The 25876-nt window shown below is 41.2% G+C and overlaps 3 protein-coding genes across 24 annotated transcripts in view; 1 reads left to right on the top strand and 2 right to left on the bottom strand.

Annotated features, from left to right (window-relative positions):
• The window catches only part of mark3a (MAP/microtubule affinity-regulating kinase 3a), a 29206-nt gene extending 14453 nt beyond the window's left edge, over nucleotides 1-14753 (bottom strand). For 17 of the 20 annotated variants that reach the window (XM_053845950.1, XM_053845956.1, XM_053845954.1 and 14 more), the window contains exons 1-7: nucleotides 14173-14753; nucleotides 10413-10595; nucleotides 10086-10139; nucleotides 5756-5804; nucleotides 4842-4907; nucleotides 2299-2369; nucleotides 1079-1135 (exon numbers count right to left, since the gene is read on the bottom strand). In XM_053845950.1, coding sequence (XP_053701925.1) covers nucleotides 1079-1135; nucleotides 2299-2369; nucleotides 4842-4907; nucleotides 5756-5804; nucleotides 10086-10139; nucleotides 10413-10595; nucleotides 14173-14223 — 531 coding nt within the window. In that variant the 5' untranslated portion in view covers nucleotides 14224-14753. Of the gene's footprint in view, nucleotides 1-1078; nucleotides 1136-2298; nucleotides 2370-4841; nucleotides 4908-5755; nucleotides 5805-10085; nucleotides 10140-10412; nucleotides 10596-11345; nucleotides 11889-14172 lie in introns of those variants that run through there. The other 3 variants (XM_053845969.1, XM_053845955.1, XM_053845952.1) reach the window with 2 other exon arrangements.
• Nucleotides 14754-15385: 632 nt separating this feature from the next.
• On the bottom strand, nucleotides 15386-20246 carry eif5 (eukaryotic translation initiation factor 5). 3 transcript variants are annotated; one of them, XM_053845226.1, is made up of 12 exons: nucleotides 20089-20245; nucleotides 19421-19627; nucleotides 18269-18548; nucleotides 18098-18179; nucleotides 17853-18025; nucleotides 17621-17732; nucleotides 17407-17537; nucleotides 17125-17289; nucleotides 16708-16869; nucleotides 16108-16272; nucleotides 15900-16037; nucleotides 15393-15809 (listed from the first exon to the last, which is right to left on the bottom strand). In XM_053845226.1, the coding sequence occupies exons 3-12, from the start codon at nucleotides 18338-18340 to the stop codon at nucleotides 15717-15719; spliced, it is 1293 nt and encodes a 430-aa protein (XP_053701201.1). In that variant the 5' UTR covers nucleotides 18341-18548; nucleotides 19421-19627; nucleotides 20089-20245; the 3' UTR covers nucleotides 15393-15716. The 3 variants fall into 3 exon arrangements, with proteins under 3 accessions (XP_053701199.1, XP_053701200.1, XP_053701201.1); XM_053845224.1 differs by having other exon boundaries at nucleotides 15386-15809; nucleotides 17125-17537; nucleotides 20089-20246; XM_053845225.1 differs by lacking the exon at nucleotides 20089-20245 and adding an exon at nucleotides 19922-20067 and having other exon boundaries at nucleotides 15386-15809; nucleotides 17125-17537.
• A 13-nt stretch (nucleotides 20247-20259) lies between these two features.
• Nucleotides 20260-23143, top strand: vps29 (VPS29 retromer complex component). The gene is made up of 4 exons (XM_053845227.1): nucleotides 20260-20464; nucleotides 22102-22293; nucleotides 22366-22601; nucleotides 22708-23143. The coding sequence occupies exons 1-4, from the start codon at nucleotides 20462-20464 to the stop codon at nucleotides 22823-22825; spliced, it is 549 nt and encodes a 182-aa protein (XP_053701202.1). The 5' UTR covers nucleotides 20260-20461; the 3' UTR covers nucleotides 22826-23143.
• The last annotated feature ends 2733 nt before the right edge of the window (nucleotides 23144-25876 follow it).

Below are 25876 nucleotides of genomic sequence, written 5' to 3'. Positions count from 1 at the left end.
AGAGTTCTTGCCTCAAGTGGCGGAGTTTAAGTATCTCGGGGTCTTGTTCTCGAGTGAGGGAAAAAGGGAGCGTGAGATTGATAGATGGGTTGGTGCAGCGGCAGCAGTGATGCGGTCGCTGTATCGGACCGTCGTGGTGAAGAGAGAGCTGAGTCACAAGACAAAGCTCTCGATTTACCGATCGATCTACATTCCCACCCTCACCTATGGTCACGAGCTTTGGGTAGTGACCGAAAGGATGAGATCGCGGATACAAGCGGCTGAGATGAGCTTCCTCCGCAGGGTGGCTGGGCGCACCCTTAGAGATAGGGAGAGGAGTTCGGTCATCCGGGAGGAGCTCGGGGTGGAGCCGCTGCTCCTCCACATCGAGAGGAACCAGCTGAGGTGGCTCGGGCATCTGATTCGGATGCCCCCTGGACGCCTCACTGGGGAGGTGTTCCGGGCATGTCCTACCGGGAGGAGACCCCGGGGAAGACCTAGGACTCGCTGGAGAGATTATGTCTCCGGTCTGGCCTGGGAACGCCTCGGGATCCCCCGGGAGGAGCTGGAGGAGGTTTGTGCGGACCGGGAAGTTTGGGCTTCCCTGCTCCGAATGCTGCCTCCGCGACCCGACCCCGGATAAGCGGCAGAAGAAGGAAGGAAGGACTACTTATTTGTTGGATTAAGTGCATTTCAACGCTGATAAATGTGATCGACAGCGAGGGCTACAAAGGCGGCACTCAGGTTTGTCATTGCATGTGATATTGAATACCGAGATATCAGGCTTCGCGAGTGGCTAGCAACAATACTTGATTTCAATTTTCATAGCAACAGAAAGATGTGTTTTTCAATGAAATAGTGGTGTCTGCACAAAATGGAAACCATGACCATGCACACAGTTAAAGATAAGACCTGCTGCTACATTCAAGTAGCCTGAATTTGAACAAAGACTAACTCAGAAAAAGGAGGAAAAAAAACAATTGTCACTACCTGTAGTGAGGTCAACAAAACCACATTTGTCATTTCCTCTATATCATTATTAATAAAAAATAAAAAAAACAATAAACAATGGCACATTTTCAAGATTTCTTCAACTCACCTTGAGGTCTCTGTGAACAATGTGCTTCTGATGGCAGTACTGCACTGCTGATACAATCTGAAACAAAACAAAAGTTTCAGTTACGAATCTGTTACCAAATTGCTTTACGAAAGTGTGGCAAACCATGAAGCAAAAAAGATGAAACAGAACAGGAAACTAAATAAGACACAAAATTAGCTTGATCAAGTCCAAAGCATGAAAAACCTCACTTGCATTGCACGTTATATAATTTGTAACACCAAACCTTAAATGCACCTGAAGAATAAACATTACTTCATTAGCTTCAGTGAAAGAGCATGCATTGTTCTATTTTTACATTTGGCTTTTGGCAATTTGTGCACAGCTGCAACCAAGTAACAGCAAAAAAATAAATATTATTTCTAGTCTGGAATGACATCAGAGGGCAAAGCTACAACATGGAGCAGAGGCGTCAACATCTAGCATGGTAATACATTTCCAAGTGGAAAACAATGTAAATAGAATTACACACAAGTGATACACCCGTGCAAATAGGAGAGGTATGTCAGTCACATGTACATAGAGAGCAGTGAAAGACAAGAATGTTATTGTCTAAAAAACAGGAAGCAAGTTCTTCTGTTTCATCAGAATGAAATAGGTAGGTTTTGTTTCAGGGAGATTGAGATCAGATTCTCCAAATCAAGTAACTTTTACGCAAACCCTTGTGGCTTTTACATTTCCAAAATAAAATCTGACAGCAACACAAAAAAACTCTACAATCTAATCAACTTCAATTTAAAGTTTTGATCACCAAAGCCATGTGTGTGTTTCCAGAGAATGGTTGAGAAGTCACACAAGCAATGTTTACCGTTAACATGTGATATTTCAGGATTCACAACCAGTTTTTCCACCAGTGCTTCATGTTAACAAGACCACAAAACAGATTTTTTTTTGATAAAGACGTTTCAAGGTTTGTTTACATTTGTGTAGAAAAACCTAGGTACTTTTTTTAATTTAAAAGCAATTTGTTGTCTTCAACTCTCAAATTCAATCAGGGATTTTCATAACACACTTCCTCCGTTTTACATTAGTCGCACAACAACCACAAAAAGCGCTTCAAATTTGCAAGACATTTTGAAAAAGGTCACGTCCCCATCAGCTGCATGTCTGAGTGTTATTATGGGACAAGTGACAGGAAAGGAGCAGCGAGTATGACAGAGCAGAGGTGTGAAACCGGAACACTGGGGGGAGAAAACGGGTACCTGTCTAAATTTAGCTCTGGCCTCTTTTTCCTTCATTCTTCCATGTGCAACCAGGTAGTCGAAGACCTCTCCTGTGAAGAGACGCAGAGGGATCAGACAAGTCGGGTGAGCAAAAAGTCATCAAACTTTTACATAGAGAACATTTTTAGCATCTGGCATGAGCCTGCACCCATCTGCATGGTTGGAGGGTGTTATTTGTCCACACTGAGGGAGACATATGTGGCATCTACAGAGACTCTCCTGGAGGCCCCAACTATCCCAACACACTTTTAACACACTTGGCGGCGAAACGTGACAAACACTCACCCATGTGCTAAATAAATTTTGCTCATTCGTATGAGTGCATGTGAGAATATTGACCAGCAACTGGCTACAGAAAGACCTTCTCTTATCTAGAATACTTGAAACCCAGCCACTGTCGCCGCTGACTGGCCGAGGCGATCATGCTGTGTGTTTGTGAGCACCACAGTTCCACAAATACAAACCACTTACCGGTGCTGATATTCATTTTTAAGTTACTCTGTCACTGTCAGCTAATCATAAAGACGTGTAACTTCAATCATCATGTACAGTTTCCAGGAACATGTGGGACTACAAAGAGAACCCAGCATAATGGAAGTTAAACCATGAACATAATATACTTTCTTCCTTTCTCCTCCATCATGGTACTAAACATAACAGTGTCTGATGACACGAACACCCATTTAAACCTACTTCTATGTAGCCGGTCTGCTAATGAAACCCACGATTTAAACCAGTGCAGCTTAGATTCAACATATAAACTCTTGGATATACACAGGCTTCTCATCTACTTAATGTGTTTCATGTCACTCTAGAATCACCTATTCGTATCTGACGCAGTAATAAATCAATGAATGAAAGTAATTTCTTAGTTCAAATTCAAAGAATACCAGTCACAAAAATGCAGAATTACAATGAATCAGTGGCAGAGGTGGGAGAATTGCAAATATGTCCTGTAAAAGAGACGCCACTGGCAACACAGAGCGAAACCTGATTATTGCTGGTGTGTTTACTGAGACTATTCCTCATATGACTGGCTGTGTTTACAGTAGAAACATGACAAATCCTGGTGTATCTCAAATTTGATTTCATGTCCACAAATCACTGCAAATACCCTGCATGTGTTCACCTGTTTAAACAAACATCCGGAACCTTAATCGCTCAAGTTTGACTCATAATTACAGTCCAATATTCAACATGAAAAGCTAATTCAATAAAACCATTTTCAATTTTGAGTCTAGTAAGTTACTAATGAAACATCCTTCATCTATCTGACAGGAGCAAGGCAGGAAATGGTGGTTATCAATATTCACACCAAGAGATATGCAATTAACTACATTAAGGACAAATGTTTTGTGGTGAGCAGCCTTCCAGTCCCAATAGTAATGGGATTCAGCCGATGTGAAGTCTCACAATTATACCTCACTACTTGGCCAACAGGACAAACATGACCTTTTCTAAGAAATCGATGACAATGTGCTTTCCAGCTTGAGTGGATGTGTGGCGCTGCATTTAATGAGCGTGGTTGCCAAAAAAAAAAAAAAAAGTGTTAATCCCCTGAACATCTTTTTGGTTTATAACACAGCAAAAATCTTTTCTGTTTTCACACAATTAAGTCCATGTTGTCTTTTCTATCACCATGCTGTTCTGATAAACAAGGCCATGGCATTATGTATTACATAATATCTGGTTTACCTCTAAGCTTCTTAATATCCTATAGCACAAAGCCTTTTTCCCCAGAAAGTGATTCTATCACACGGAGGGTTAATTCCTTTTGATGTTTTAGAACAAAATAGAAATCCAGGTATTTCCGGGATCGAGAAGAAAAAAAAATTGAGAAAACAAGTAGATAAAAGTGGAAAAGCATTTTAGATGCAATAATACCAGAGGCAGAAATGTTCCAGCAGATCAGAAAGAGAATAAGATGAAAGAGGAAGAAGCTGAATGAGGTGGACAATCACGACAGGAGAATTAGAGACACCCATTTCCTGCTCTAAAATAAAGCATATACCAAAAATAGTTCTTGGAAAATTCACAAAAGGGTTTAAGTCACTAAGTTTGTTTCAGATTTAATTCTTCCTCTGCCAATTTATAGACAGAGATATGCGCAATGCTACTGATCCCTCTATTGATATGTAAATATCCCTTTCATGGTCCTCCTTTCTTCATTTCCTTCATCACAACAGCCAACCTTGTGTTTATTATAAACCTCCAGTGACACGGTTTAACAGACCAAAAATGCTGAGATAATATACAATGAGATTAATACATTCCATGAATTTAATTTCTCATTTGGCTCATATTTGGGAAGGAAAAATAAAATTGTGTCTGGTTTAATCCCAATTGAGAGCGGCAGAGCGTGACGCTTCTCTGGCTCTGAATTAATTATAACTGGGGGAGGCAGACTTCAACATGTTTTTCTGCACTCCTCCCAGAGCTTTGTGAATGAAGCCAGCCTTCATCTATGCAATGTTTCCAATGAAAGGACAAACAAATGCTTCACACTGCTCATTGTGTCTCACCCCCGCTGGCGTACTCCATCACCAGGTAGAGTGTCCTCTCCGTCTCGATCACTTCAAAGAGCTTGACTAAAGAGAGAAACAGACAATTAGAAATCCAATTACATCTTCACGTGGTGATTTACTCTGGGATTTCAATCAAATCTCATGCACTCTCGGATGCAGTGCAAGGGGGAGGCCGAATCACGTGTTTGTGAGCGCGTTTGTGTCGTGACGACGGAAGTAAAGCATCGACTTGTTTAATATTTACTGCACAGCCAAGAGCTGTTCCAAATGTAGCTTTGATATAGAAGAGCACGTGATGGCAGCGGGCTGCTATATATAAACGAGGTGGGATGGAAGACCAGGAGATAAAGAGTGCATGGGATGTGGGAGTTGACTATACCCCTGTGCAAACACAGTTGAGCTCATGGAGTGGTGAAAGAGGGTAAACAGGTTTAAAATAATTGGAGCAGAATGCTGAGCTGAGGCTCATCTCAGCTGACCAGCTTCACAAGGACACAAGGGAGATGTGTCATCAGATGGCGACGCCTCTATTGACACCGTATAAACACATGCTTTGTCTTGAAAAAACATAGGCTCAGACCCCTTTTAAGACCAACCACCTAGAGTCTGAAGGGTCAGTTTTGGAGAATGAAAAAAGGAACCACTCCACCAGGTCCAGGGTCTGCCAGTCTTCATCTAATGCACTGTATGCGGCAAGAATATCTCTAAAAAAGGAGCTAATGAGGAAGCATCCTTTCCAAAAGCCAACATAGTGGCCATTGCAGGACCATGCATTATGTCATGTCATTCTATAAATCTAAACATTTAATTCACAAAGCGAGGAGAGGCAAGAATTATGTGTCCATACATTTTCACAGAATTGTCCGACATGTGATTGTGTGTCTGTTCAACACAACTAGTCAAAATCTCACCTATATTTGGATGGTTCAGGATCTTCATTATTCTTACTTCTCTGAAGAGCTGAAAGGAAAAGGGAATATTTCAGACACAAGGCATGTAACAACAAATTAGTGAGTGTAATGAGGAGGACAAAGGTTTACTCAGGCGTACATGACTATACTAGTATTAACGGAATGTCTCTGCGCCAAGGTTCCGTGAAAACCTGAAACAGTCCTATACAAGGGCAACTCCTTAACACCGTCTGTAGTGTGTGTAGTCTGATTTAGGAACAGATGATATCAAGAGTAGCTTGGAGGAAGGCACAACAAGACTAAAGTGAGGGATACGGCTCTCACACTCGACTGACTTTGCGAGGTTGAATGAGGAGAGTTGATCCCAGTTCAATATGCACCACATCCAGAGGAAACAGACAAGCAGATTTGTAAGAGCCAAAAGTGCTTTTAAGCTTTCCGCTGTGTGAGGCACAAAAAGACACAAGCACGATGTATAATTGATTGGATGTTAGCTACACCTTCCATAAAAATGTAAAAGCTCTTAATAATTTATGTCAGAGAAGGAGGAGCGGTTGCTGATGAGCAAAAAAAGGGACGCGTTTTAAGGTCATCTTGTTGAGGCAACATTTATTTCATTAGTAGTACAGTGGTAAAGACATCTTACTTGGTTTTGCTGTACTGCAGTGCAGTTTTATGTGGCTCTAATATCCTTTTCCTCATATTTCCAAAACACACACACTCAACCCAACAAGTATTGTGCTACTACAAAATTAACAGAATTACATAACTCTAGCACATGCTCATCGTCCTACTTCCAATCATAAATTCTATTGTAAATGAGTATTTAAAGATCAACAGCCTAGCTAGTGTGATGTGTAACTGTGCGATAAAAACAACTGAAAGAAAGTCTACCTATGACTGTGGCACATTCTATCCCCAAGAGTCCATAGTTCTATTGGGACACTGAATCCTCAACTGTCCAAAAGGAAGACAGATGGTGATAAACAGCCTTTACAGGATGACTTTCTGATCACTATTTCGCCATGCTTTAAACTGAGATACAAGGAGGCTTCATAAACCTGTAACACCTGTATCGTAAAGCAGTTTTATGAACTGAGTTTTTCCAGCTACATCATTTCCCCTCAGTAACAAAAGACAGCAATGGATAATGCAGAGTTTAACCATCAATGCTACAATGAACAGATCATGTAGTTCACTTGTGTCCCTGATCTATCTAGCCCATCTCTGTTATGGCACCTTTTATTACAGGACATCATTGGATGACTCAGTTGTCGGATAGATTTGCAGCCTTAAATGAAGTGATTAACGCAGATTACAGTCACTCAAATGCATTATTGAGATTCCACAAACTGTGAGGCAGTTAGGACTTGGACTCTAGTTTTATTATTGATTCAAGTCACTTCAGGCTGAAAGAGTTGAGAAGAAGGCGAGACGCAGGAGTTCAGATCAATTTTTTCACGCTGCGTTTAGAGCATTTAAAGATACATTTTAAAAGGCGTTGGAAGTGGTATGTGCAGTCACAGTCTATACAAATGCCCCAGCATGTCGTCACAGTCTTGTCATGAGCTGACTAATCAGATTTGCAATGTTTATAAATCACCTGACTTTTCTCCGAATTGTTTAGCAGCAAGCGTCTCTCTGTCACAGAGAAGACTTGGTCCCGGTCAACATTTTAAGGAAAGAGCTTTAAAGCCAAAAGTGGTCTCAAGCGGCACCGACTTATAATAGTGAAACATAAGAGCTCAGAGAAAGTTCTGTTATACTACAGTTCTGCCTCTTCTGGAGAACAAAAATAGAGCTGCATAAATGTACTTGTACTGTTATCATTTGGGGTCTGAAGGCAGCCTTTGGCTTACCAAGTTTTAATTGGTCTCTGTACTTCCTCACACGTCTGATTTGATGCACCAACCCTAGAGTGTGAACGATGGTACACACTTATTACTTTAATCTCATATGGCTTTGGGCAGATTCTCTTGTTTTCTTTCAACATAGCAGACATCAATTCATCCCTCCGCTGTCTGCCTCAATCCTGCACATCAAGATGCTCTCTCGCGATTCCACATTCCCGTCCAAATCAAAAACAAAATCGCAACACTAAACTTGTCTCAACTACTTTTCATGGCATTTCTCAGTAATTATAGGTAGGGCCTTGAAAAAGAGGTAGAAAGACCAGGTGCAATCTCTTAATTCAAATCACAGGAGAAAATATAAAGTAGAACTAAACATATTTGGAAAATTGGCTCTGTCATACAGGATTAGTAAACGCAGGTCAAATGTAATTTACAGGAAGTCAATATAAATGGACATCACTCCTATTCCAAATTGGCTGTTGCATTAGTCAAAGACAGAAGAAATAAGAAATTCTTTTTGTCAGTGCTCCTGTATTTATTTACAATCAATCATAACATTTCTAAACCGCAAAACCTCCTTTGACCTAAATAACTGGGCTCTTTACAAGAAAACAGGAAGAACAGGGCAAGTGAAATTGCCTGTAACAAACAAGCAAACCCAAACAGTTTTGTGCTCATGTGTTGCAACTCCATTTTTCTTTTGTTCATTTGACGAAGGTTATCAGTTCACTACGCAACAATCTGGAAAGCCTTGTAAAAGAAGATTAAATGTTTCGCAGACATTCCCCACGTTTGTCTTTTACTGACGCGCAGGTGAATACAACACAACGGCTCATGATGTGTTTTCATAACAGTGCTGTTAATTTAGCAGCCATTGATGTTATGCCTGAGTTAGACCAAGTGGTGAATGACAACCTGGGGTCCAAAAAGTCAAATGGAAGCAATGTGTATTCCATCATTAATCTCAGATATATTTTAAAAGACTGCATCATGACCGGCGGAAAGAAAAATACATGGATTCACCCTCAAAAGAGTCCAACGGAATGATTATACACACATGCAGTGTATATACCTCTTGCATGCCTCTCCAGATTAGTGACCTAATTTTAAGGCTATTGAACTTGTGACTTCACTGAGCCCAGATACAGGAAGATAGATATTTAAAAAAAAGGAACTTTGCACTGAAGCAAAGTTACCGCACACATGGAGCAACAGCTTGGCCCGCACAGATGCCTCTGTGGGTATGAAATGAGGAAATGTCACAATGTTTGGTCCCAACTGTTAGCAATTACACCAAAGTACATCGGTCAAAGGAATTGTTTTAAGTCATTTTTAGAATCATTATTCTGCTCTGTAGCATCTGGATTATCAAGCCATCTTATAATATCTGCAAGTTAATAAATTAGAAAACTTCAAGAAGTGTATAAAATGGCTGACATTAATTGTTTTTAATTCACTTGAAGACCACGATATAGAAAACTGATCAAAATCCAGACTGGGTTTACTGTTCCTCCAGACTAATCTATTCATAGCCAAGTACGCAGAGAATCCAACTTTTAAGAGGTCAGGATTGCCTTCAAATAGTTTCATTGGGATAAAATATATTATCAGGATAACTTATATCCTTGTTGGCGACAAAGCCTGGTCATAAAAACAACCACTGCAGACAAAAGCCTCATGCTTTGTGTTTCCGTGAAACGGCTATCATGACTCAGTGCTTTTCTCTCAACGTCAGGTCACAGCCAGCGCCAATGGGCCTGGGCCTCCGGCACACAAAGGCCAGAATCAATGGCGCTTTGGAAAAACTGATGGAAAACCACTGGCTACCGCTGAGAGTGGCGCTGGGCAGCAGGGGCCGGCAGAACATCAACACCAGCCATCGTCACCACCAGCATCTCCTCTGCCCAGTTCTCACAGATCCATGATATGCAGAAAGCATGCAGGGCCACACCATGCCAGTCGATAAAGCTCCAATTCCCATTGATCTAAGCTTTAGCCACGAACAAAATGTAGCGTGGAACAGATAAGAATAAAAGACCAAGCACTCTTCCATTATATATATATATTTATATATATATATACACAATATATATAAAATGAGAATTGGCAGACACAAAAGGGAAATTACATCTTCACCATGACTATACAATTTTGATTTCAGCGGTGTATTATTTATCAAACAATGCTTACTACAGTATGAATTCCACTACAAACTATGATTCTTACACTCCCGTTGAAAGTATGGCAGGGCTTTTGACACAGTTGTGACCGACAACAGCTTTTGGTCAATCAAGTCAGAGGCATATTCAAATGGCCTTGGGAACACAGCTATCTCCTCCCCAAATCTGTTGTCAAGCCAGCATGGAGATCCCCATTTACAAAATTAATACTCAGTCTGTCATGCTTCATGAATTAGTAAGAGCGTACTGCCACACCACGAGCTGAGAGTAGCAGGAAGAGAAGAGAGGGTGAATTACCTTCTGAAGGCTGTTTGGGTTCAGCTGCGTCTTGTCTATTATCTTAATTGCCACCTGTGAAGAGAGAGCAAAGATGGAGTTAATTCAACAGCAACAAAAGGTCAGGAAAATCAAAATGAATCAATGTAGCTTTGGGGTGGACCAGATAAAACTAATATTTCATTTAAAAACGGTTTAATATTTTTGACATTGGCTCAGCCAGCAGCGAAACACTGGTTCACCAAGAAAGAACATCAGGTGGTTTAGTATCTATTAGGTGTACCGGTAGCCTCCATGCTGTGTTTAGCTTCACAAAGACAATAAAACAGTAATACACTGCAGTCTCACCTCTCTGCCAGTGAGGATATGCCTTGCCAGTTTGACCTTGGCGAAGTTTCCCTTGCCGATGGTTTTGAGCAGCCGGTAGTTACCGACGTGCGGCTGCTGTGGTTCTTCTGAGCTGCGGGTGCGGACGCCAGAGCGCGATGACCGCGTGCTGATCTCCTGCCGGCCATTGCTGTGAGACGTGTGCTGCAATGAGGAGGTGATAGGGTTTACCACCATTAGTGGGCAGCCAGGTCAACTTTACAGGACTAGAGGTCATAGTAACACAACGGTGTACAGGATGGACGCAGCTTTTTATTACCATTATTTTTATACATTTCTTTTCAATTTTCGTTTATGGGGAGTTTACAAAGGGTTGGTCGCCTAAAACAAAAATGAAAGACTCAGAAAGAATGTAATATCAAATATAGCCTCTAGTCATCAGAGATTTTTGAGATCTGTTATGGCTCTCAAACTGCACTGAGGGAGACATTGATTTTTCCGGGTACCGTTTGGAAATGCCACCCTGCCATGTACCAGCAATTGCAATGGGTTTGACAGATACTGGGTGCAACCTGGCTAATTACTCCCTGCGTGAATCTGCATTAAAAAGAAGGTATACTGTCCACACCCAGTTATCACAAAGATGGCCTGATTCACCTCAGAAGACAGCATTGATCTCAAATGCAAAACACTGCCTTCATTTTAATGACAATTGACCACAGTTTTCACAACTGTTGTCTGAATAAACGCCATAGACAACATTAATAAAACATGAAGAAAGCTAAACCATCACCAAAAATATTGCTTTAATCTAAAAAGGAAACCTTCAGGTTGATCCTGAAACCAAAATTAGCCCATCCATGACACTGATGAACAGCTTTCCATTCCTCTTTCATCCAGCAAATAACTTCCTGTGCGTATAATTTGAACCTTGGCTTCTCGGTGGTTACTCACAAAGCTGCGGTGCCTCCTGACTGTCTCGGAGCCTGTCATGTTTTAAATGGAAAACTTTTCCCTGCTGGAGATGCCCATAGAGATTCTCACTCAGATCCCAGACATCCACGATGAAAAACGGACAGAAGGCAAACCGAGACCATGAAGTTGACTACTGACAGCAACACGCATGGGTCGCAGACTTTCAGAATAAAAGCATTGGCGTCTGGAATTCTATTGTCCAATTCATATAGATAAAAAGCTATAGGCATAAATCTATCACTACATAAAAGTGTAATGAAAAGAACGGCACCATATTTATGTATATTAGCTTGGCGTTTCATAATTTGTATGCACAAAAAAAATGTTTATTATCTAAAGTAGTCCTGGTGACGAGGCTGTATCATGATACGAAAATCTTCTCTTTCCTATTGTTTACCATGCATCTTCAAATTAAAAAACACCAGAAGACATCAAACAAAAACAGACTTCATCATTAACACTACAGCTAAGCTCATTTAGGATTCAAATTACTGCTGTAAAAATAAACACCATCATGCAAATGCTTCGCCACAATTCAGTGGTGAACAGAAGCTAGTAACAAAACAAGTAGATGACTGTGCAATAATTGGAGTTATATGAATAAGAATAATAAGAAGTCTTAAGCTGCAGGAACTTGAGTTTTTTGTTGTCTCCTCAGTGAAATCCTGAGTCACCTTGGCAATGTGAGGCAAGACTGTGAATACAAAAAAAAAAAGAATTGACACTTGTGCGAAAGTGAGCAGCGGCGTGTGGCGTGCCGCTGTGAGCAACATGCATATAGGCAGTGTCGCGCTACTGAACTGAACCCGCAGTGGTGGTGGTCAAAAGCTAGAAACATCAATGTGCTGCTAATTTCACACCGCAGTTCAAGTTTAGCTACAGTTGTCAACATTGCATGAAAAATGACAGAGTTTAAAGTCAGCGCATACTTGTAAACTCATTACTCAGCACGGTGTTGTGGTGGTCACAGCAACATGGTCATCAGTTCAATTCCAGCCTGAACACCGGAACACTTTCTGTGCAGAGTATGTATATTCTAATGCTTGTGTGGGTGTCCTTCACGCGGTCCAGCTTCTTACCACATACCGAGGCACTAAAGTGTCCGTAGGTGTGCATCCAAGTTTCTTAGTGCACAAGTGGCCCACGACAGAATGTCGACATAGTCATGGTGACCCCTGACCCTCTATCCAAGTAGCTGGAATAGGCTTGAATAATCTTAATTTAACACAGAATTAAGGCTGTAACAACATGAGTCGACTAGTTCTGATGTCAATGCCCTCTTTTCCCCACATATGGGCCCCAGTAAGAGGAGAAATGGCTGAGGCTCTGGGACCATCGATATCCTAAATGTCATAAGTATGGAACCTTTACACATCGGACAAATTAAAGATACAGTAAGTGAGATGCAACATTTGCCAAACACACCATTCATGCCAAATATGAGGAATTAAAAAGGAAAAAAAAAAGGAATTAAAGCAATGTTGCCGTGTTTGTCATCCCGTACACATCACATGCCAACTAGTCGACTAATCGCTAAGGTATTCGGTTACCAGATAAGTCTTATTTGCGACAGAATTTTTTCCCCTTATACTCATTTAAGAGATTATAGATATACATAAACTCGCCAGGTATATTGTGTGACATATTTATCATCTTAAACTGTCCAAAACATTTATCAACAGAATTCAACAATTGCCATTTTAATCCTCTTAAAATATTAATAATGATTTATTAATCTGCATGTGACCATCGTTAGCTCCAACTCAGACACCTTTTCCTTTTTTAAATCTATTTAGGCATCACCTATCAAGTTGTGGGATCTTGTTGAGGCACGTCTCGCATTAATAAAAGTTTCGTGTGAACGTAAAGCACACAACCTCCTCATATCACACCTCATGGGAACCGGGTGAGGTGGCACACAAAAGGGCGATGTTTCTTTAATGATAGCACTCCTACTCAGGTAAAATGTCATAACAAAAGAATCAATAACTTCAATTCTGGTCGACCTTAGATCTTTGAGTTTTCTCTGTCATCATCACAAAAAAAAAAACCTCGGGTCTGATGACTCCAGGGCTAAAGGTCACGTACATGTGAGGATTTTAATTTAGACAACCACTAACACACCTATGGTAAGTTTTGAGGCACCAATCAACTTTGTGTTTTTGATTCTGAAGAGGAAGCTCGAGTGCCAGGAGGACACCCTCACTCGCATGACATACTAGCTCCACACAGAAAGCATAACACGTCATGCATAACATGTCAAATGTAAACTATTTCAACTTGAGAATTGAGCTTGTTAAAATTAGCTTTACTTTGAAAATCACAACAGGAACTGCTAAATCGACTTGATACGATCAGACAGCTCAGTCGTCAAATAGGCGGGCTAAAAGTGTGCACATATGCAATACAATTGGTTTATGCTTTGACGGACTGCTTGGATAGCCAATCAGAAGCGAGAACAGAATCCTTCAGTTGCCGACCAAAACCAGGCAAACTAGTGTAGTTTTGATCGTGTTGGGCCTAGAAATGACTGTGAAAACATCCAAAATACACAACGCAACTAAAATCAAACCGCAAAACGGAAAATAAATATGAATCCGAGACTTAAACGCCAAATGCGATTACAGGGCGTGTTTGACGTAGAAATATGGTTGTTTACGATTAAGCAAAGTCGGACCTGGCTTAGAAACTATAAGATCACAAAGCATACAATGATCAGTTTAACAGCCACTTATTATGAGGTTTATCAGATGTGAACAGATTTTATCTCCGTGAAAATTAGCAGGCAAAACGATTTTGTACTTACACTTTCTGTCGTCTTCTCGTTGACAGTGGGCAAATGGTTTTTTGTTGACATTGTAAGGTTTCCTCTGGATTCAGTCACCCCAAAGTGTTCCAAACGAACCGGCCGATATCAATCTGGCAGTCCAACAATGAAGTTGTGGCTTTGCAGCTTTCTCAGAGGAAACGGTCTCGGCATGGATCGTGACACTCTTCAATCCGGACGTACCAGAGCCCCAGAAAAAAAAAACTCACCAATGCCGAGACGTGAATGACCTTATACCGTAAATTTGCATGGCTCGTACATGGGTCCTGAGTTGAAGTCCGACAGAGCACGGCCTGAGTGGTTTTGAGTTAGTGAAGCTAACTTAACTAGGCAATGTCGGTCGTCACTTCCAAAAAAAAAAACAGCACAGGTTTATTTTCAACTGCCGTCAGTTTAACAACGGGCCATGGCGTGAAAAGCGACCCAAACGTGTATCCACAAGGGTTTCAAAAGAGCTTTCTGTGTGAGATACTCGCCGTCGGTTCGGTTTCTTCCATCTCCGGCGGCCCAAACTGGAGCAGGTCCGTCTCTTTTAGGTGGGACCAAAATGGCTACTCAGCGGCTGGGATGGATTATGATGCGTTCACAGGCACGGCACAAGCTCCAACAAAACAACTTCCTTAAAGTGTCGGTGTACCGTATTTATCACGACGAACGATGAAACGTTTCGGGCTTTTTGTTGGAAAATCTAAAAAAAAATGTTGGCACTAACTTGCCAAAACGTCGTTTTATGACCAGGCCATGATTCATTTGTATACGTAAATACTTTGCATTGCTACACAAACACATTGTTTTGTGACAATCTTAAGATTTAAATCAAAGCAAAAGGCACTCACTGAGGACCGGCCAAATAACTGAATTCAGAAATGTGTAATCCACAGCTTGGGTGGATGATAATAAAGAAGACTTGTTATCTGAGCACGCCTTTTCTACAGTCCTTGAACGCCTCATCATTTCCAGTTCATCTTGGAAGGACAGCGACCTCAGCGTGAAGGAAACGTCCTTGCAATTAAATGCGTTCATATTTTAATAAATCTTTTTTCCCCAACTTTTAAATACATACAATTGCCACCTATTTTTTTTAACTAAAATTTCCACCTATTCCACACAATAAGCAAATCAATTAAAAAAGAATTGGGGAAAAAAAATTCTAAGTTGAATTAAGTTTTTAAATTGAAGGTTGAACAAGCACAATTAAAGAGACATTTTGTGGATAGCAAAACATTCATTCTTTATTGACTGGAAAAATACAGGGATCAAAAAGTGCAGTCAACTGATCCCATATGCACCCACAATTAAAACCCCCAAAGCAACTTCATCTTCATTAACTGATATATCTCAAAGACACTGTTAATGTGCAGCAAGTAAAGCGCTACGTTAAATCATGCCACCAAGCAGAGGGTGTGGGTTCAGGTGAAGGGGAGGGGGGACAGGTAGTCGGGAGGGAAAGGCCAGCCACTTAGGTCATAACATTGTGATTCAAAGCCAAAACACAAGAAAGCATCATCTTGTTTTCACATCGTTTAGATGGCGTCAATATCAATGTCATCCTCTTCTTTTTCGGGCTTCTCCGGTTTCACAGTCTCCAGTTCGCGCGCAGATGAGGAGTACACCACCTACAGGGAATCACCGTTGAAAAACATGAGTAAAACTTGCATGCTTAAACATCGACCAGGTAATTAAATACAGCAGTTCACATGTATTACCTCAACGTTTTCATCTTCCTCCTCCTCTTCCTCACTGCCCTCACTCTCCTCCTCAGCTTCCTTGAGCCATTTGACGAAAGGAGCCGCCTTGGCGTGGATCTCTTTGGCAAGTTCCTTTGAGACATACTTCTTAGAAACCTGCACAAGAACATCAAATTAGAACACAACAGATGACGTGCGGAAGTCAAACATTTGGACTCAGGTTTACCTTCTCTGCCCAGGCGAAGATGACATCCTCCTCCAGCAAATCTGCGTCATAAAGATCTTTGAGGATGATGGGAACACGAGAAAGCAGCTGGACCTGGTGCAGCTTCACAACACATTCGAATCCTCCCATCAGATACTTCTGGGCTTTCTTGTTGTTGTGGCAGAACTGTGGAAATAATAATAATTATTAGAATAGAATAGCCTTTATTGTCCTTGTACAGTGTACAACGAGATTTGAGCGCCACTCCCTTGGTGCAAACAATGTAAAAAAGAATATATCAAAAACAATCAAGCATGCAGAAAACAACAAATTGGAACTAATAAATAATATATACACAAGTAGCAGCAGTAAAGAGCGTAATGACAGAATAATGTAACAATAATTAGACACATCCAATCCAAACAGAGTTTGAAGTGAACTTCAAGATACAAATGTAGAAGAGGATATTCAGTTGCAAGGACTTGATTCACATTCATCCGATGCTAAAAGCCTTAAGTCTATTACTGGCATTTATAAGGTCATATCAAATTATTAGCATAATATCATTGCAGGGTTAATAAAAACATTGTGTAGTTTCATAAAAACATTTTGTTAACGTACTCGCAGGAAGTGCCGCTTGTACTTCTTGATCTGATCGCGAATGTTTTCATCGAAGAGCAGCTCACTGAGGATAAGAGGCCCCATGGCCTTCACATCCAAGCGCTCTGCCTCGGCTAAGATGTCCTTGTCGGCAGCGTCGATGGTTCCACTGTCCTTCCTTTGCTGAAAGTGAATCGATCGACAGTTGTTAGGACTACCATGGCAAATCACTAATAATTCGTTCACATTTTAAAACGTTTATTATCAATCCGGTCAGCCATATTTGAAGTTTCATTATTGTAGATTCATCACCCATTAACAAAGAAATGGGTAAGTAAATGGCAAAAATTTGATGCAATGGAATTGATTTTGGGGGGAAAAAAAAAGAGCAGAATCAGAGGCAGCCATGATACAACCTGAAGGTGATTAAGCACTCACTTTCACAAAGTTATAGAACAGGTTGACTCTCTCCTCCAGGGGCTTCTCCAAGTCTTCACTGAGTGTCAGGTTCTTTGCATGGTCACTGATCTCCTCCATACGCCTCCTTTGTGCCTCCTCCGTTGTCTCCTCTGCCCAGTCTTCATCATCATCATCCTCACCATCCTGACAAGCGGAATAGTTCCAGTCCATCAATACTACTACTCTGTCACACAAACACTTAAACCTGAGACTAGACCATGTTGTATTTTGTGCGACAAAAATGCAATTGCGAGAACCCACCACAGCTTTAGGAGCGTCGAAGTTTTCTTGATTGCCAGAATCTCCACTGCCAGAACCGTTCTCCTTGTCCTTCTTGCGATTCTTCTTCTCCTTCTCCTTTTTAGCAGTTGCTGATCCACAGTCAGCGTTCTCTGTGGCAGAGGACGGAAATTAGATTTAGTCTTTCCTTGCATTCAATTTTATAACACCATTGCAATGTCAGAAAATGTCTCACCTGGTGGGTTTTTAAGGATGAACGTGCAGAGTTTGTGTCTTGTGTCAAGCATGCCGCGATACCCACAAGCTTTACAAGCAGTGCCAATGGTTTGTTTCTTGGGATTGACATTCTGTGTGACACATTGTAATGACAAAAATGATGAAGATTAGTCAAAACAGACAAGTATTGAGCAAGTATTGAGTCAATTTTGGGTCGATTTGACTTTGCAGCTGCTACAGCGAATACATACCAGATCAGTTTCAGGGTTGTCGCACTCGGTACACAGCACAAATTTTCTGATGAACCCATCAAGCATGTCTTGCAACTTGTTCGCCTCGTGGGAGCCGTTGACGATGTAGCGGTCGTTTTTGGTATCAAACTGGGTCTGAGCACCGAGTTCACAACCAAAAAACTTGGTCGGGTCTGTTGGGAGGAAAAAAAGGTTAGGTTGACCTCCATCACGGAAACTTTCATCTCACAGCGATGGACACCTACATGTCGGAGGCCTGTTTAGTGCCTTGGCAACATCAACCATGTTGACAATGACCGTCTTGATTCCATTCCCCTTGCCTTCAACCTGGAGAAAAGACAAATGCAAAGCATCACCCTGAGTACATTGATTCATTAATAAGAGAATGGTACATGTGGAAAATAAAAGAAATTGACCTTGGCAATCAGACGGGGCATCTTGTAGCGATAGAACTGGTCTGACACGCTGCGGTTGACGTTGACAGACATTTTGGCTGGTTGTTAGAACTATCAGTAAGATAAAAGGATCTTGGTTGGGGATTTTTCGGGATCTTCTGTCTGGAAAAGAGGGGATGACATAAACGACTGCAAGCGTGCTCGGTCTCTGACATGAAAAACGCTTTGCCGCTGTGGCCGCAAGCTCCTCGCTTGAAGGCTAGATTTCCACCACACAGGTTCCAACGGCTGCGCAACAGCTCTGAAAGGAAGAAGGGATGAGTGTCAGACAACCGAAAGCTTTGAAAGTTGAACAGGGACAGTGATATAGCCTGGCAAAACACCAAATTAAGTCTAGTTTTGTGTTGTACATCGGTATGAAAAAGACACACATTTAACTGGAAATGATTCAGGCCGTTTATATATATAGTAGCTGACACACCATTGCAGATATATATATTTGTAGGCACCCACATAATTAGGATGCATGATAAAAATAATGGGGATACAGTTATATCCCCCTTTTGGTGGATATTAAGGGTCCTATATTTTAGGAAATGAAATAATCCATATCTAATTGAAGACCAGATGTCTGTATGAAGAGTCAATGCCCATTAGGTGTGTAACTAAAAACCTGACCCTATTAATCATTGAAAAAAAAAAAATACAGACCTCAACGTTGCATAAAGCTTTTTGAATACACAAACAAAGAACTGCTGAAAAAGACCTTTCACTGGGGGATTTGGCTTCAGTCAGCTAAGGCCTTCTCTTGGTAATGGACAAAAACAAGAGGCCTTCCCAGCTCACAAACAACTGCCCTTCCGCTTTAACAGACGTAAATAGAGTAGGTATAAAGCTATTAAACAATTCAGTAACGTTAAATTATTATACTTTGCATGCTGTGCGTGTGAATTACTTCAGAAGGGCAAAGGTCGTCACTATTTTAAGGAGATGCTAACTAGCTTAGCAACCAGCTTGGTGCAGAGTGCGTCATCCACACGAGTTAGACTGGGAGACGCCATTTTGATGTTACTTTGGAAAAGAAGCGCTATGTTGTACCGTTAACCATAAATAATCATGAAGCGCTACATACATTTTACGGTTAAATGTAACGTTTGCAAATCAAACACTCACCGTTTTCGCAAAACAAAGACATAAACACAACGCTGATCGTCCAAGAGCCGCAGTGAACGATTGCCGATGACTTGCGCAGGTGTTGTATCGATTATGGCAGGGTTCTGGTGGGTTTTAAAATTCTCCAGAAGATGCGCAGGTCCAAACAGAACAGATGGTGTGCTCGAACAGAGAGAGTGAACTGGAACGTCCTCGAGTGGGATGAACCTTAAAGGGAACAAGGCTATTGTTATCGTGGGAATGCAAGCGTAAACAATATCAGGCGCAACGGTAAACAGCTTCTCGGTCGCAACCTATTAAATTCATCAACGGTGGCGGAATATTTATGGAAATGTTACGTCAAGTACACTCAACGTCACCAAGACACGTCAAATAGCAAATAAAGAAAGCGACCGTCGCGTTTCAGCGTGCACAAAATATCAAAACAGAAATCAATTAAACCTTCGGAGGCTATTCGTAGCGCTAGCTCGCGAGTATTCCAGGAAATAGTCGGGCCCTTACAAGAAAATCTTAGGATGGCTAAGGCTAACAGTCAGCCGCAATCGATGAGGTCGAGCAGCGTATATCTGCTCTTCCGCGTCCACGCGCTGATATTCGGCTGAAGTGGGATCGACGAAAATTCTACATTCTCCCCCCCCCCAAAAAAAAACACATTTCACGTTTCTCACCTCTCGAAATTTCTACGGCTCCGACCTGCACACGTCGCTTTAACTGATCAGCGTCTGAATAGCGCACGGCACACAGTATACGATTTCCGTTTTCAGCTTTTAAGAAAATAAGACCGATTCAGTAATTCAATCAAACGGGGAATGTGTTATCAATTCATAAAACTAATTTCCGGAATTCACATAGCCCTCGTTTTATGTTCCGACATAACCCAGTATTTGATTATTGCTGAAACGCGTGGACTCATTTTATTTTGAGAACAAACTAAAGGAAGTGGCACAACTATGGTGACGCATAGCCCAAAACCTCGTTTCTGATTGGCTGCTATTCGGACGCAGGCACTTCCTCAACTTGGAGGAGAAACAAGAAAATAAAATGGTGAGTGTGATACGGCGAAAAAGGGCCTTAAATGCAGTAATTGAGCGGAGGCATCGTCGCGATTTTGGGGAGGGGTAGCATTGGAATATTCGGGGAAAAAAACTATTGTTATTTCTCTTCCTACTATAGCCAAAGACCGATAGATCGTCACGAATCTGGTGTTCGAGCGATCACATGACAGCTGAGCCAACAGACAACAAAACGTGTGTCCCACTGATTCAAAAGTGAACCTTGCGATTCCATATACGCCTACATGTCTATATTCAGTTGTATTATTTAGTCACTTAGTTGTTTAATACGACAATATTTAAGTACAGTCGATTAGCATTCCACGCTAGCAAGCTACCAGGTACTTCTGCACATTTGTTTCAACGTTTATAAAAGTATTCGTTGATTTGTTTAATTCTTTTAAATTGACTCGCCACTCCTTAAAAAGGAATCATATCATTGCGTCATGTCATTTGTTGTAAAACTCTGCAACTATAATTTGGTTTTCACGGCATTGAACGTTCACTTTTAACACTCAAAATCGTGTTGACACTCTTTTGTTGATTCATTAATATTTGTTTTGCTTGATCAATCACATTTTAATTTCTATTTTCCCTGTTTTTCCAATTGTATTCCTTTTGCTTCTTTTTCCTGTTTTGCCTTTTGTCATTCTCTCCTCACATTTATTGCCTTCTTCCGTCTCACCACTCTTTCCACCCTTTCTTGCCTGTCTCCAATCAACCAGGCTGGTCACCGGGTAAGTGCCTTCCTCTGTTTGATTTTTTTTTTTCTGCTCGCTCCACTGCCTGACTCATTCATGTTTTCGTGATTCCATAGCTGCGGCACACTAACGTTTTGTCATTCCTGCAATGTAATGCTCACTGAAATTTGATTGTTTCAATTAAAGTTGGCATTTTTTTTCTAAGGAAAAACATTGGTTTCAGTCAGGGGTTTGCATTGTGAATAACAGTATTAACTGAAACTTATTATTTGTAGAGTAGTAGATCGAGTAGATCAAGTAGAGATCGTAGCTTTGATTTGAAGTTTAATTGTATCACAAATTATATAAACTTCATTAAACTTGATTAATGCAGTCTTATTGTTGTTTTTTATTTTCTAATGTCCTGGGAAAAGGTGGATATAATCAGAATCATACTGTTTATTGCTAGTGAGGTCAAAACAGGAATTTTCAGTGGTGTCTGAGGTCAACAGAACAAATAAGGTGCCCAAATCTACACTGCTTATTTGTACATAACGTGTGTTTTCACTATTATCTTTTTATACCAGGTACCTAATAGTGTGTCTTGTTGGGGTGTCTTTCTGATATGAATGTCTGGATCTGGTCCGTTCTAAATCAATATTTAGAACTGGGCTTGAATTCAGACATTCAACACAAATGGCTTTGTGTCAGTGAAAAAGATAAACTACCTGAGAACTTAATGAGCTTCATCTGCCTGCAACAAAAAGCTTTGAAAAAAAATGATATAGCTGAGTTAGTTTCATATTCTGCTGCAAAAACGAAACCTGAGGTCTCCTCTTTGCCCTCTAGCTTTCTCGGCGTACGTCTCTGGTTGCTTCTTCTGTAAATTCTCTAAAGATTTTTTTGCAGATGTCTGACCTGTTGCTATGTCTTTTGGCCCTGATACTAGTTGGTCCTGGTGTTAGGTGACCTGCACATTCCCCACCGGTGCAACACGTTGCCGGCCAAGTTCAAGAAGCTGTTGGTTCCGGGGAAGATCCAGCACATTCTCTGCACTGGCAATCTCTGCACCAAGGAGAGCTACGACTACCTGAAGACGCTCGCTGGTGATGTCCACATAGTTCGAGGGGACTTTGATGAGGTGCGTTTGTGCAAAGTTTAAAGACAGATGTGGGAAGAATGTAAGGTGAAAATGTCTCCATCACCTCGACAGAACCTTAACTATCCAGAGCAGAAGGTGGTGACGGTCGGTCAGTTCAAGATTGGTCTCATCCATGGGCATCAAGTGATCCCCTGGGGCGACATGGCCAGCTTGGCGCTGCTGCAGAGACAGCTCGACGTTGACATCCTCATCTCTGGGCACACTCACAAGTTTGAGGCGTTTGAAAACGAGAATAAGTTCTACATAAACCCGGGTTCAGCGACCGGAGCCTACAGCGCCCTCGACAGGTGAGTCAAGACAATCATGTCTTCATTCATGTGAATGAAGGTGATGGTCTCATGACTAGAGTGATCACATTTGACTCAGCTTAAAAGTCATTCTCTACTCTTCCAGCAACATCATCCCCTCCTTTGTATTGATGGACATCCAAGCGTCCACTGTGGTCACGTATGTTTATCAGCTGATCGGGGACGACGTTAAGGTGGAGAGGATAGAGTACAAGAAATCTTAAAAAGAAGTGGGGTCACGTTGTGTTGTTTCATTCCTTTCCACTGGGGGGCAGCAGCCTCCTGGATGTCTACTCAAACTTCCGAAATGAAATCGTGTGAGACATGTATTATATTGTTTCTAAGTAGGCAGCACTGGCTTCTATTAAATGTGCTATTTGCCAGAGAAGTCATTTATTTCACATGTTTGTGAGCAAATCAATCCTGGTGCCATCTAATGTACTTATTTACCATCTCCATGTTGTAGTCGCAGACATCAGCTGCCTCTAGTCGACCTAATTCCTCTATTTGTAAACCACAATAAAGAGCTAACATCACCAGAAGTGGTTGTCTAGTTTGTTCACTATCTCCTCCACCTGGGGCTGCTCGTCTTCGACGCAGAGACTGCTGAGGCTCAAAAAATCCTCCATGTTTTCTTCCGGCGACCTGTGGTGCCCTGTCAATCAAGCAGTCAAACCACGAGATGATCATGTGAAATCAACCTTAATAGAGAAGTTTAAAAAAATGAATTAAGATACATACGTTTAGGGCTTCTTAAAGTCAGAGATGCTACATGTTTCTTAATCCTTCTTTGTTTTGATGCTGACATGCTGGAGAAGATATATTTTTTGTCATTACATGATGCAAGTAAGTTCTTAAACAAGACTGTCTTTTGCTTCAGAAGCCATTACTTCATACCTGGTTGGTCTGTGTGGAATCCTGGGAAGAGAATACTTGCTGGTGTTTTGAAAACCCGTCCTTTTCTTGCTTCTGAAATTGTCCTCCAAGTGAACAGAGTGGTTACCTGCATCGAGATGAGGAGATGTTCCATTCTGGTGATTTTCTACACGGTTGTTACCTGAGGAATATTGACAAAACAGCACAATAAATAAAGGTGAGATTTTGAACAAGTCAATGGGGTCAGGGGGTGTAAACCTGATGCTGATGACACCTGTGTCTATTGCAGGGTTATTTCACGTGGGTCCAAATTCAGTGACGACCCAATCATACAACGCAACACTACCAGGTTAACCCACTTATCCTTGTGAGTTCGCTCAAGTAGCAAAGCTGCCAAGGTGATGAGCCACAGCAATCCAGTTGGGGAAAGTGGACCTGTTGCCAGTTAATGTAATCGCTCACAACTCCGAACTTAGGATAGGAGAAACAAGTGAAATTAATTAAAATAATAAAAAGTAAAAACGCATATCAAAAATGCTACTAATATGATGATGCAATATTGGAATTTGCTCCATAAAATGATTCACATTATGAAATTGAGTGGAGTCACGATGAGTCATGATGTCCATGTATGTCCTCAGGTCAACCAGTAGGGGACGTCATTACAGAAAAATGAAACAAAATGAAACCATACAAATGCAACAAGGGTGTCTTTGGCGCCTCTGGTTCCCTAAATGGTGACCCTAAATTTTGCTTCTCTCTCTATGTCCCTGCCGTTTTCCCAAAGACAGAAGAATAAGGCCCTCAACTTTGAGGAGAATGAAGGACACATTTGTGCAAATTAGTGAAATATGTAAATGCGACCTCTCACCTGACGGTACACACCGGTGCAGCACGTTCATGTAATGCTGCGTGATGAGCTTCCTCACATGTGCCGGGCTGTTGGAGGCTGCGATGGTGTAGAGGTACTCTCTCTGTGCAGGTGTGAGTGTCGTGTGCTGCAACACAAGAGGCCATGTTGCTTCAGTCACTAGCTCTTAAGACCTGATCACACTTATGAACAAGCTGCTGCGGGGCCTTCTTAAATTCTGACCTTTCGCTGGCTTCTTGTGCTGCATGAATAATTTAACTTGACCACTGAGCTCACATTTTCAGTTGTGTTTTACACATCCCAAACATCAAACAGATGACAACAAGCGTTACCTGCAAGAAAGGTGCAGCCGTAATCATTTTAGGAATTCGGAAGACTGTGGTGTGGCCTTTTGCTTCACATGATGTCAGCATCTGATTTATATTTGCCTCATTGCTGAAACCTGCAAAAACAAATGGGTTTATTACTGTTCTAGCACCAGAACCACCTGTTTGAACTCCGTCCAGCATCATTGGGACACTTCATCTGACTGACCCACTGTATTCACGGGTCATTGTCTTCAAGGTCTCAAATGTTCTCCAGCACACGTGAGACAAACAAGATCCTTGCATGTTGCCCTGTTAAACCGCTGAACCTGAGCTTCCAATCTGTAATCAGCAAGAGTGACACATCTGGTTTGACCCCAGAGTCTCTCTCAGTTTCCACAGTGGAAAATGTGTTGCATATTCGGCAGACTTCTTTAAGCCAGCTCAACACAAAATAGTGGATCACACTTTAGACAGCACTTCACAATATGAAGGAACTTACCAGTCCTTGAGTCACTCTTTTGATTTATGCTGCAACATAAGCAGAACCTCATAATCTCCTCATTTGAAGGTGCATCTTTGGCAAACTTACCTAGGTAAAGCATCAATGTAGTGACTCTTCTGGGCCTTTTGGTGCTGGGCAAAAGTCACTTGTTTCTTCATTATAGTCCCTTTGGTGGCAGGAAGGGACAAGCACACAAGCGCTAGAGTGAGGAAGCTGAAGTGGCCGTCCTTCTTAAGAAGTCCGGAGAGCTGTGAGGTGTCACTTTCAACTACTACCATTAGCATCACTCCAGACTTATGTTATGCAGGTATTCATCTAAACAATGAAGCAGCACAAAATTGAAGATGTCAAATGTATCATGAAAGAAGACATAAGATAACTGACTCTTGAGAGAATTAAAAAAAATGTTATGGAGACAAATGAGTGTGTTATGAGTGTGGCGCAGAATTGTATGGAAACTAGTACCTAATAAATGCAATGATACAATACATCAAAAGTGTAATTTTAGTAGTAACAGACACTTAAAACATTAATACAGAAAAATGTTTTAAAATGATAAATATAAATTTTAATTACATGATGCAAAAAAATGTTTTTAAAGTAAATAAAATAAGCAACATAAAACACTCCCAAATAAATATAGGTAAATACATTATTAAACACGAACAATCTTGGGAAACACAGGAATTGCATTTAAAAAGATGAGATAATGTATTGT

Source organism: Synchiropus splendidus, chromosome 16 (genome assembly GCF_027744825.2).
Source record: "Synchiropus splendidus isolate RoL2022-P1 chromosome 16, RoL_Sspl_1.0, whole genome shotgun sequence".
In the NCBI taxonomy this organism is placed as follows: Eukaryota; Metazoa; Chordata; class Actinopteri; order Syngnathiformes; family Callionymidae; genus Synchiropus; species Synchiropus splendidus.
The sequence above is the reverse complement of the archived record's forward strand: the minus strand, read 5'-3'. Positions and strand labels throughout refer to the sequence as shown.